The sequence below is a fragment of the Brassica rapa genome, chromosome A10 (genome assembly GCF_000309985.2).
Source record: "Brassica rapa cultivar Chiifu-401-42 chromosome A10, CAAS_Brap_v3.01, whole genome shotgun sequence".
NCBI classification, from domain to species: domain Eukaryota; kingdom Viridiplantae; phylum Streptophyta; class Magnoliopsida; order Brassicales; family Brassicaceae; genus Brassica; species Brassica rapa.
In genome coordinates this window covers 6,095,880-6,108,748 of record NC_024804.2, presented here as the reverse complement: position 1 = coordinate 6,108,748, position 12,869 = coordinate 6,095,880, and the positions used below count along the sequence as shown (strand labels likewise).

At 38.4% G+C, this 12,869-nt stretch overlaps 1 protein-coding gene across 1 annotated transcript; it reads right to left on the bottom strand.

The window, feature by feature from the left end:
• Nucleotides 1–3,754: 3,754 nt before the first annotated feature.
• Nucleotides 3,755–11,234, bottom strand: LOC103843875 (short-chain dehydrogenase TIC 32 A, chloroplastic). Its single transcript, XM_009120650.3, has 8 exons — nt 8,415–11,234; nt 7,339–7,570; nt 5,188–5,267; nt 4,954–5,107; nt 4,765–4,843; nt 4,579–4,666; nt 4,434–4,480; nt 3,755–4,135 (listed from the first exon to the last, which is right to left on the bottom strand). Exons 1-8 carry the CDS (start codon nt 8,539–8,541, stop codon nt 3,938–3,940), a joined length of 1,005 nt encoding a protein of 334 aa, XP_009118898.1. The 5' UTR covers nt 8,542–11,234; the 3' UTR covers nt 3,755–3,937.
• Between the last annotated feature and the right edge of the window lie 1,635 nt (nt 11,235–12,869).

The window sequence follows — 12,869 nt, the reverse complement described above, 5'->3', positions numbered from 1 at the left end:
GGAATCTCGCCGACAGCTCTCGAGCTCAGGCTTATACCTTGTTGTAACGCTCAAACGCAAATTCGGAATAAGATCTACTTTGCTCTCTTTTCAATTTCTTATATTTTATCGTTGTTATCCTCGTGTTCTGATTGTTTGACGTGTGGTATTAGCAGATATCCGGGACCTCTGGGAAATTAGGGTTTTCCTAGTTTCCTTATTTAAACAGAAATCGACAGTGTGAATTTCGGTTCCCACACCCACTACTTGTAACCATTTCCCATACGCATCAGCCTCTTCTTGAATGGAACTACTACTCGGATTTAAAAGGGTCTGATTCTGCTTGTCACAAAGTATATCATGCGCCACTTTTGCTCTCTTTGATAAGTTGTCTAACTTCTCCCGACCCAACTCCCTGATAAGAGGCTTCAAGGCTTTCAGCTTTTTTGAGAATCTAAACATCGCAGAAGTGGAATGGAAAATATTTTCTGTTGCGTCCCAATACTCCTTTACCATAGGAATAAACTGAGGGAGACTTCCAATGGCGTTGACATACTTGAAGGGTCTACGGATTTTCTCACCAGAAGCCAACAGTTGAATCTTGCATCTCATATGATCTGAGCATCCTCCTGACTCAAATACCGAGAACGCACTTGAAAATCTTTGCTGCCCAACATCGTTTATCAGCACTCTATCTAACTTTTTGCAGATCACTCCCTCCTCTCTTTTATTACACCATGTAAACAGTGGACCCCGATAGCCCATGTCTGATAGATTACAGTGAAGTACCATCCTTTGAAAATCTCTCATTCCACAAGGAAGCCTTCCCAAATCAGAGAATCCTGAATTTTCCTCACCTTCTAATATTTCATTAAAGTCTCCCATAAGTACCCACGCCTTATTTTGAAACAAAGGTGAGTTCTTATGATGACAAATATCCTCCCATAGCTCCTTTCTACCTTCCACCAGATTACATGCGTAAATGAAAGTGCAGAAGAACTCCTCTTCACCTTGCATACCCACTGAACACGTAATCATTTGGTCTGATTTGTGAACCAGAGTGACACGGATTGTATCCCTCCAGACAAGCCAGATTCTACCACCTTGACTGTGCTCATAGTTTGTCATAGAACTCCAATCTCGAAATACCTTCTCAAAATCCCTTCTGCCTTTCTTTCCTTCACCCTTGTCTCCAAAATACATCCAAACTTCAGATCATTTCCATTTACCCAATCTCTTACCACGGAATGCTTCAAAGGTTTGTTGAATCCGCGCATATTCCAGAAGAAACACGACATAATTAAAGATTTCGCCGAGAAGACCTTGTGCTCATGAGATTTGCATCTTGAGCTTTAGTCTTCCGACCTCTCTTCTTCCTTTTTTTCTGAACTGACTTATCCTTCCCTTTACTCTGCTGATCCAAAATGTGATCTTCCAACAGATCCGCATCAGAATCCCCCTCTGTCTCACTAACTTCAACTTCTTTTATTTGATTTCCTTGCTGCTCTTCTACCAGAATTTCACCTTCCTCCACATCATCACTGAGATTAGAAAACTTTGAAGCAAATATCATGACTTCATCAGCTGGTTTACTTGGTGATTGTACCTGAGCTCTGCCCACTTTAGATTGAGATACTAGCGACCAAGCTTTTACTGAAGCCTCCTGAGACGTCCCAGTATCTGACACTGCCTTCTCTGCGATAGAGTTATTACTGCCCTCTTCCTCAATTTCTTTCTCATTGACTGTTTCTACAACTTCTGCATTGACATCAACCGGAGCATCAATCCGAGTGTTACTTCTTTCATTTAGCTTCATCCCTTTACTCTTCATCACACATAATTTCTCCACATGTCCCACATCTCGAAGGTAGCCATGGATAGTGAAACTCCACCGTAAATTCCTTCCCATTCTTTGTAAAGTTGATTTCCTTTGGTAAAACTTTAGAGACATCAACATTTACAAACACCTTAGCTACTTCGAAGTTTGAACACGCCACAGTTTCAGGATGAAGTCTTGCAGGCAACCCAACAGTACTAGTGATGAAACTGAGACCCTTCCACGAGTACATAGGAAGAGGGACTTTCCTGAGATGAACCCACATGGGAATCATTTCTTCCTCCTGCTTTGGCGTCCATTTCGCTACCACCATTGGCACACCAGATATGTTCCACATACCTCTCCTTAGAACCTTCGCTCTTGCTTTTGGATTTGAGACCCTAAAGGGCATAGTTGTAGCATTTACTTCATAGACTTCCACCTTCAAATCTAACTCACCATAGCTCCAAATCTTGTTTAGCACCATGTGGACCTTAGCTACATGAGGCGCTAGATCCAAGAACTTCCCCACTATGACATCTTCCCAAAACGAAGTTGAATCAGAGATAACCTCATCCGGAACCTCCACTGTATGCTTCCCATCCTTCATTGACACATCAATGTCATACTTCTGCAAAACCTTCTTATCTTTGACCGCTGAGACCCAACACTTTGGACCCAGAACTTTTTTATCTACCTCAACTTTCTCCTGATTTGCTAAATCCTCCACTCGAACAACCCCAACCTCCTCACGATTAACCCTCACCTCTTTCCGCACCAAATCACTACCCAGAGAATCAGATTGATTCGGCGGTATAGCCGAATCCATCGGATCAGAACTCAGATCGGAAATCGCACTCAGAGTCGCTTTTTCGCCTTTTCTCTCAAAATGCAGCGTTTTACGGATTCAACGCACTCCTTCACGGAAAAGACGTTGTCTGCAACGGAAGTGAAAGAGAGGAGTCTGATTTTAACAATATTTCTTTTAACACGAACTTGTTTCACAAATGTAATAATATTTTAAATATTTTGAGCAATATTGCGAGATTTAGATACATCATAAAATGAATATTCAGTTATAAACATTAAATATTATTCTACAAGTAATTCAATGATATTTAAATCTTAATGTAAATAGATTTTATTGTTGAAAATAATTAATAGTAACTGAAATGGTTAAAAATATATTTTAGAAATATCTGAAAATATATATATATATATATATATATATATATATATATATATATTTAGGTGAGATTTAGATAGATTAGAATGAATATTATGTTATAAACAATCCATAATTTTCTACACGTAATTCAAAAAATATTTAAATCTAAACATAGATATATTTTATTATTGAAAATATATAATGGTAACCGGTTAAACATATACTTTTGAAATATTCGAAATAAATATCTTTTATTTCTTACAATCTAAATGTGTGGGATTATATGATACTTGATAAATATTACATAATATTATTAAAAATCATTTTTAAACTTTAATTTTCCTAAAATTTAGCTAAATCATTTTAGGAAATATGTTAAACAGAAAAATTTAGCTAAATTTGACTTAGGAAATAATTTGATAAAATAGGAAAAATAATGATTACTTAAAGTAAATGTTCCTACTTAAAGTTAATGTTTTAACAGAGTCAGTATGAATCTGTTTATGTTGATGACAAAAAAACTTACAGTTAATATTATTTAATATTTCAGTGGCATTGACTTGTAAATAAGTTATAAATTTAAGGATAAATATATATTTGTACTTCTCTTTTAACAATATAGATTGATTCAATGCTATTGACGATATTTCCTATTATTTTTTGGTCCTATGTTTTGGGAAGGTTTGTCCAAAATCAAATATCTCATGAACCTATATATGTTTTTTCAAAAAAAAAATACCTATAAATGTTGATAACAGAAAAGTAAGAATTCTTTTACCCAAACTTTGACATAAGAAGAAATGAGAATGAGTGTTTAGTATGAAATCATTAGACCTCGGTAAAGATCCTTTAGGAAAATACTGAGGTCTATGAGGAAACACACATGATGATGAGATAAGTCTTGATACAATTACTTTACATCAATAAATTGGTGGATTTTCTTTTAGTAGAAAAGGGATATATATCAAGAAGAGTTACAGAAGACTCAGATTAAAAAGAGATAGATGCAAATAATCATGGATTAGGGTATGACTGTTGGTGCAGAGCTTGAGAGCTAAAGATACATCATTCGCCAAATCTGAGCAATTTGTCTCATTCGAGTCTGCAAAATACTTTCCACTAATCCTTTTGGTTTCGTTACTCAAAGCCACATAACATGTCGTCGCTGCGCCCTAACCGCCATAATAAAAAAGAACTCGGGAGTTAATATAATATAAAAGTATTAATTTTTTTTTCTTTTTGGTAAAAAGTTTTAATATATTTGCTTGTGTTAGTGTTAATACTTCATAGGATTTATATTGCCATGTAATTTATATACGACTCTCTGGCATTAATATTGATGATGACAATAAAACTTTTGTTTGGGATTTAAAATAACATATATATTGTCAGGAAAAAGCAAAATAAGTTTATTAAGCCTATGATAGTACTACTTGGACAAAAAAATGGAAGTAATAACCATAAACCTACCTGGCTTACAGACTTTAGGAGCTTCGAAGCTATCAAAAACAGAGAATCTGCATCAAAGCACATCATGATTTTATTTTCATTGATTTTTCCTTACCAATTATTAGATTCCTTTTGCACTACTATATATGGAAAGTTTTAATTTCACCTGTCAAAAGACCCTTGTGCGCTCTGATAATTCCTGTTTTAACAATCCCTGGATGGACTGCATTTATCGTTACGTTTGCATTTCTGTCCTGTAAGCACATATAGTTGTAAAATTTCCCAATTATTATGTAAATAAATAAAAATAAAAATAATTAATATTTGCTTAAAATCAAATTTTCAAACTCACCTTTAATCGCCTGCTCAGCGCTTTGGCATGTAAAATTGTTGCCAGCTTTGACTGAGCATATGCCTTTGTACCATTATACCTTTGGTTACGCAACCACATTAGCATACCAAACATAAACCATGTCATATGAATAGTTTCTATATACAATAAGTAGTTTTAGTATTAAAAATAGAAATGAGTGTGAATTACTTAATGGGATGTAGTAATTCAGGGAAGGAGAAACAATCAGGCTTGACCCAACTATGAATCACGGAAGTAAGGTTAATGACTCGTCCTTCGATTCCACTCTTCTTAGCCGTATCTATCATTTTCTTTATCAGCATCTCTGTTAATAAGTAATGTCCTGAAAAAAAAGATATACTTCACATCATTAATTCTTCTTCACTCCATATGGTCATCTGTCTAGTGATTCCAGAAAACTACCTAAAAAGTTTGTAGCAAATGTCAGTTCAATCTTTTCCTCTGAGAATTCAAGATTTGGAGAGAAAATCCCAGCATTGTTTCTGCAAAAAAAAAGGTTATATATATTTATATACATATATCGTTTCCTTTCAAGGGTGTGATTAATTAAAGTCTCAGTCTCATTGTACAAATGAGTGTGGATGGGAAAAGAAAATGATGGTACAATCCAACTTTTGTAGCTCTATTAGGATATGAATGGTGACCAAAAAACGAAGAGGAACAATGTATTCCTTAACATTCCTGAAATTTTTTACCATTCATAAGGAATAATTTTTTCTTTCCATTCTTTCTCATTCCGTTTGTTGCAGAGAAATATAGAATAAATTTATTCTTCACTAAGCGTCAGACTGGTGACTATTCTGGAAACAAGAGGAATCAATATGAAATGAATGTACATGAATAAAATAGCAGGAATGAAAAGGAACGGGTGTTCCTTCTCAAATTTTAGAAGGAATGATTTTGTTCTTTATTTCTCTACAGAAAAAAAAAATGATAGGGAATGAGAGAAAAAAATCATTTTTTGTGAATGGTGATTTTTTTTAGGAACATTAGGGAATGCATTGTTCTTCGTCGTTCCTTGGTCACCATTCATACCCTAAGAGTTTGACTGGTGACCATTCGGGAAACAAGAGGAACATATAAAAAAGGAATGTTCGGGAATAAAATAGCAGGAATGAAAAGGAATGGTTGTTCCTTATCAATTTTAACAAGAATACTTTTTTTCTTTAATTCTCTGCAAAAAAAAAAGAATAAAAAAGAATGAGAGGGAATTATTATTCCTTGTGAATGGTGATTTTTTTCAGGAACGTTAGGGAATGCATTATTCCTCTACATTCCCTGGTCACCATTCATACCTTAAATATGATAAAGAATAATTATTCCTCATCATTCCTATAATTTTATTCCTTTCCGTTCCTTTCATATCCATTCCTAAAGGATTAAGATGATTGATTTAGCTACTTATGTTATCAAAGTTGACTTACCTTTTCCGTAACACATCCGTTTAGAAATCCAGAGTTAAGCGTGTTTGGGCTAGAGTAGTAAAAGGCTGGATGACCTATCGGGAAGTGATTCGCGATACCGTGCGAGTGAGGCCAAAGCACGGAGAAAGGTCATGTGGTGATTGCAGGGTTAGTAAACAATGATTCCGAGCCTTGGAAAATTTACGCATCGATCGTTGGAACGGGATGGGGCCCACGGGCTGGGAGAGCAGGCGTGGGTGGCCCATTAGCCGTGGGCGGTCGGGACGTTACAAATTGTAACATCCCGAGTTAAGATATATGGAAAGGCTTAAGATAATTGATTTGGCTACCTATGTCACCAAAGTTGACTTACCTTTTCCATCACACATCCGTTTAGAACACTCTAGTTAAGTGTTTTTGGGCTGAAGTAGTGAAAGGATGGGTGACCTACCGGGAAGTGATTCGCGATACCATGCAAGTGAGGCCAAAGCACGGGAAAAGGTCATGTGGTGATTGCAAGGTCAGTAAACAAGACTTTTGGTCTTTGAAAAATTAACGGATAGACCGCCCACGCCCCGACCGACTGTTGGAACGTGATGGGTCCACGGGCTGAGAGAGCGGGCGTGCATGACTCATTATACGTTGGCGGTCGGGGCATTACAAGTGGTATCAGAGCTGGTTAGCCATCTTGGTTCTGACCCGAGAGGCATCTTGAGACCTGTCATGGGGCGCAACGAGGACGTTGCGTTCTTTGAGAGGGGGTGAATTGTAACATCCCGAGTTGTGATATATGGAAAGGCTTAAGAGAATTGATTTGGTTACCTATGTCACCAAAGTTGACTTACCTTTTCCGTCACACATCTGTTTAGAACTCCAGAGTTAAGCATGCTTTGGCTGGAGTAGTGAAATGATGGGTGATCTATCGGAATGTGATTTGCGATACTGTGCAAGTGAGGCCAAAGCACGGAGAAAAGTCATGTGGTGATTGCAGGTCAGTAAACAAGACTTTCGAACTTTGAAAAATTAGTGTACCGACTGTTGGAATGTCCATGGACCGAGTGAGCGGACGTGGGTGGCCTATTAACCGTGGATTGGTCGGGGCGTTATAGTAATATGTGCAATGATTCATGAGGTTGTGAATCTTACGTACATGATAATGTTGAGGGGAAGATCCTGTGAAAGAAACTGAGAGCAGAATCTGGCCACTGAAGAGAGAGAGCTGAGATCAATCTCCAATAATACGATATCAGCTTCTGGGCTCTCTCTCACTATTCTCTCCTTCACAATTTCTGCTTTCTTCATATCTCTTACTGCCATCACTACTCTCACCCCTCTTTTTGCTAACACTCTGGTGGTTTCCGCACCGATCCCAGATGTTCCTCCTGTGAAATAGCGAAGTGGGTCATTAAACAAAAATAAACACTATAACCATTTAATTTCTGCTCATTTTCTTATTTCATGTTATGAAAATAGAGTATTCCATACTAACATTATATCCGGTATATCATAATTTTTTTGTTTTCTTACAACTAAAATAAAGAGTAAAGAGACACCACTTTAAAATTTATTCATTGATTCTTATTGTGTAAAGTTTCAGCCGACAAATTAGGGAACATAAAGATGGCATAAAGTACGTTTTGGGCAGGCTGATCGCTAAAGAAAATAAAATAAAATAATGTTTTGCAACGATGAGACATGTTTCACATATTAAAGTCAAAAGGCAAATCAATTGTGTTTGGAAATATGCTGTAACCAACAATGTTACAAATTTCAATGGAGACAAAATCAATATTTTCTCAAAAAAAAAAAATACACAAACAACATCTTCAACGAATATATTTATATAACGTGTTTTTTGCATATGATCTTTTCCCAAGTATTGGAAGAAACTTTATCGAATATCTGATTAGAAAATAACAACAAAATAATTCAGACGATAAACTAAATATTTGTTGTGCGTACGAGAAGGTAATGATAAAAAAGTAATGGTAAAATATGTTTGAGAAGTAATTTCTTGGGTATTTGGAGGCGAGTACATAGGAATTCTGGGAGAATCACTATGATGTGCTTCGGTATTGCAGCAAAATTTGGGTTCTTTTATTTTTGTAGAGGATATTGAAACCTGTCTTTCGTCAAAGGGACACACGAGATTCTACTCCACAAAAATTGTTTATATATCAAGCATTTCAAATGATATCATCCATTTAAAGTGTAACGAAGACAAACCAGTGATAATGGCCGTGAGATGGGAGTAAGGGAGAAAGCAGTGTTGTGTAACTTGTTCAGCTGTAGATCGTGAGCCAAACCCATTTGGCCCTGCAATTCCTGCTAAGTATCTTAGTGTTCCCTTCATCAGAGAGAGATATAGAAGTAAAAAGAGAGAATTGGTCGAGAATATTGTGTAGCTGAACTTCAATAGAATTGATCACTCTTATAGAGGAGGGTAATGCACACACGCACCTATATGTACACATTTACGTGTGTGTTTTTCGTTATTTGTAAACAAAAGTTGAATTAAAGTAAGCAATTACTTGATTGCTTGATGGTAACACTTCACACGAGTACTTGTTCATGTGTCTTTTACTTTTGAACACCAATCCTTTACTTTTACAGATATTGTATTTACTGATGATAGAAACAAAATATTTTGTTCTTTGTATTTTTGGAATAACTTTATGAAGTGAAAGAGGTTGTCTAGAGCTGAGATCGAATAATTGATTCTAAGTATAATTTTATTTCGAGAAAATTGGGAAAAGGAGTTAGTTTCGACTAAGATTTGTCTCAATAAAACTTGTATAAGATTATTTAGGTAACTAGGATTTATATTTTTATCATTATACCCTTTAATTAACCTAATTAATTTTGATTTTTCGTAAATTATTTTAGTTTTGTAAAAAAGGAAAAAAAAAGTTAAATAAAAAAGAAAGTAGAAAAAGAAAGAAAGTGAAATAGGTAAAACATACTTAAGTGTCGCATTTTACCTTTTACCATAATTTCACGACACTCTCTTCTCCGCCAAAACCTTGAAGCTGTATCAATGGCGATTTAGGTTAAGAATCCTTGTTCCTTCATCCTTTATGATCATTTTTTTCCGTCTCTAACTCACTTTCCTTCTCTTTGTTCTTAGACACGAATAGAAGAATTGGAGATTCATTCTTCCTCTACGGGTTTCGTCGGACGTCTTCTTCTTTCTGTACGAGTTTCATCGGGCAGCCTTTTCACACTCTGTATGATCAATTTCATCAAAGTCCCATGTTTCGAAACACTAGGTCTGTGATTATTCTTTTGATTCTCTTAACTCTAGAATTTTTAAACTTGATTTGTCTTATTTCTTAAACTAAAATTAGTTGTATGGATTGATTAATTTTCTTATACACTACGATTAAGTCATTCATGTTATTGTTTTTTATTTGTATTTGTAAAGTATCCTTAGGATTTTTTTTTAAAAGAGAAAATTTGACAAAGAGCTTATATTCATGTTAAACATATAGAAATGTTATATGAATGTAGAAATGAGAGCTTACTTTTAGTTGTTGTCCGATTGTAATGTTTGTTGTTCTTTGAAATCTTAGAAATAGGTAGAACATGTGTTCTGAACAGGTTGTTTCTCCTCCTAGTGGAATCTCCTAGTTCAATAACAGTCAAAGGCGCGTTTTCAAAACTTGGGTCATCAGTCGACCGAAGTTGGGTCCTCAACGGTCGAGTATGATGTCCAATATAATACTTGAAATGATTGTCTACTCCACCAGCTATTTCATAGGACTCGTTTGTAACCCTCTGGTGATGTGCTGGGATGTTGCGTTATTCCATGAAGAGATTATCAGCTCCATTAGCCATCTGAAGATTGTTTGCAATGTCCTATCTGGATATATGCAGTGCATGTCCATCTATTGCTCTTGCGTAGCCATCTAGGTCCCTGAAAATACCAAACTCATCATGTGTTAGATACTGGTTATCATAATTAGTATTTCTGCTTAGAGTGGATGGTGGTTTCGGACAGATGTCAATCGACGGACGATTTGTTCTGTCGATAGGATGGCTGAAATGTGTTCTTTCCCCTTAAGCTTCTGCTTGTTGTTGATCTGCTTCATCGCATATTTGCATATTGAGAAGTCTCTAATATGTGAAACCCTCATGAAATTCATCTGCTCATGGATCACGGACTACTATCTCTACTGCATAGCTCTCGTGATAGCGATCACCTGCCTAACTGCCAATCGAGTAATCTCCTTCTCGTGCACAGTCGACATTAGTGTCGATCGATGGGTATCATGCAATGTCGGTCGATGCTCGTTTTCGGCTAGTCTGATTAAGATGAGTGTCGATCGATGTTAAGACTGTTATGTCGATCGACTGTGCATTCCTTTTCCAAGAGGAATGGTGGAGAAGTCTATCTTCGTCATCAAAAATGGCTTTGTACTCTATAGCTCGTTCCTTCTCATAATCTTCATCATACTCCTCCGTATGCATGGTGTGTATGGTGTGTGCGGCGATAGTTGAATTGTAGTAGTCATCTTCCCAATCTCATGGACTACTGTCGACCGATTCTACTTTGGCCATGTCAATTGATTTCCGGTGAGCACTGTCGACCGATGTTGCAGTGTGAGTTTCGATAGATGCCGAATATTTTGTCCGATATTCAGCTCCACAGTGGCATGCTGCGATGAGTCCTGGATCATCGATTCTTCTGGAGGACGTATGTGGATTCTTAACAGGAATAGGATTGTAGTGGACATGAGGATCTATGAGCGTCAGGAACAATTGGTTGGTTTGCATGTTACACATTGCTCCCATTGTTGACAAAAAGGCTCTTCCAATTAGTAGAGAAGAGTTCCAGTTTAGTTTGATATCCTAGACATGGAAATTGTGGGAACCGAAATTTGCACTGTCGATTTCTGTTTAAATAAGGAAACTAGGAAAATCCTAATTTCCCAGAGGACTCGGATATCTGCTAATTACCACACGTCAAGCAATCAGAACACGAGAATAACAACGATAAAGAATAAGAAATCGAAAAAGAGAGCAAAGAAGATCTTATTCCGAATTTGCGCATGAGCGTTTACAACAAGGTATAAGCATGGGCTCGAGAGCTGTCGGCGAGATTCCTAGTTCTAGCAACCCTAAGACGGCTAAACCTAATTGAGTCGCAGCTCGAAATAACAAAAACGGAAAATTGCCTAAATTGCTCTAAGTGCTAAGTTTTCTCTCAAAAAGTTCTCTCCCATGCTCCTCGCCTAGGACTCCTTATATACTAGCTCCAAGGTCGGTTTACACTTTTTCTCTTCTGCCCTTAAGCCGTCATAGCATAAAAATGGAGATATTCCATTTTTCCCGATCTTCACAATTATCTTCAAAACTTCCGTATTTATCCGCGGAAACTTGACATTTATCCTTCCTAGTGGGCCAAGCGTAAACCGTGCTGCGGTTTACGGGCTTTTGGTTAAGAAATCGTAGGATGGGCCTCGAGTCGTGTTTTAGGTCCCTTTGGGCCGTCTTCCGACTCGACACGTTTACTACGAATTTTCTGCGGTTTCTAATCCGCGAAGTTTGATCGATGAGTTAGAATAGCGGAAAACATGGACTGAGCTTGCTACGGTCTTCGGGAGATAGCATTCGAAGATTTGACGAGAATGCATGGATTGATGTCTCTCGATGTTCGGAAGAGTTCAATCGCTACACAGCGACCGAACTTCGGCTCGAGCCCGGTCGCTACGTAGCGACCGAGCGGGACGAGCGCTTGGTCGCTACGTAGCGACCGAGCTTTGGCTTGAGCTCGGTCACTACGTAGCGACCGAGCGGGACGATTGCTCGGTCGCTACGTAGCGACCGAGCGGGACGATCGCTCGGTCGCTACGTAGCGACCGAGCTTGGCCGAACTCGGTCGCTACGTAGCGACCGCGGGGGACGATCGCTCGGTCGCTACGTAGCGACCAAGCGGGACGAGCGCTCGGTCGCTACGTAGCGACCGAGCGGGACGATCACTCGGTCGCTACGTAGCGATCGAGCGGGACGATCGCTCGGTCGCTATGTTGTGACCGAGCTTTGGCTCGAGCTCGGTCGCTGTGTAGCGACCGAGCGGGACGAGCGCTCGGTCGCTACGTAGTGACCGAGCTTTGGCTCGAGCTCGGTCGCTACATAGCGACCGAGCGAGACGGACGCTCGGTCGCTACATAACGATCGAGCTTGGCTCGGGCTTGATTGCTACGTAGCGACCGGACGGCGTGTATGCGCGGTAATTACGCAACGACCGAGCCTGGTTTGTTTGGTTTGAATCTTCAAGGATACTTCTTCGTAAAAACTTTGCATTGGTTATATTTTACGAAAGTTGTATCCTTCTTTTTACTATCTCTTTCGGAAATACGATCTCCGAGGATTTTCGGGTAGTAATTCCGTCGTAACCGTTTTTAACCCCAACAGAAATCAACTGGAACTAGGGCATCCCCAATATGCACCTCTAGGTCTCTTACAATTCCTCCTGAGCTCGTATGAGAACTGTTGGGGAAAAATACCTCGGTATCATTTTTTCCGGCCTCCAGGCAGGACCCAGACCCTCGGGTCCCCGATAAGGGAACGCTCCAGGTCCCCGCTAGAAGGAACCCTGAGTTTGGTCCCTGGAACCGAGCTCCCTTCCAAGAAATGAAAAACTTCCGATAAGGAGAACCTTCCATATTTCCGAATATG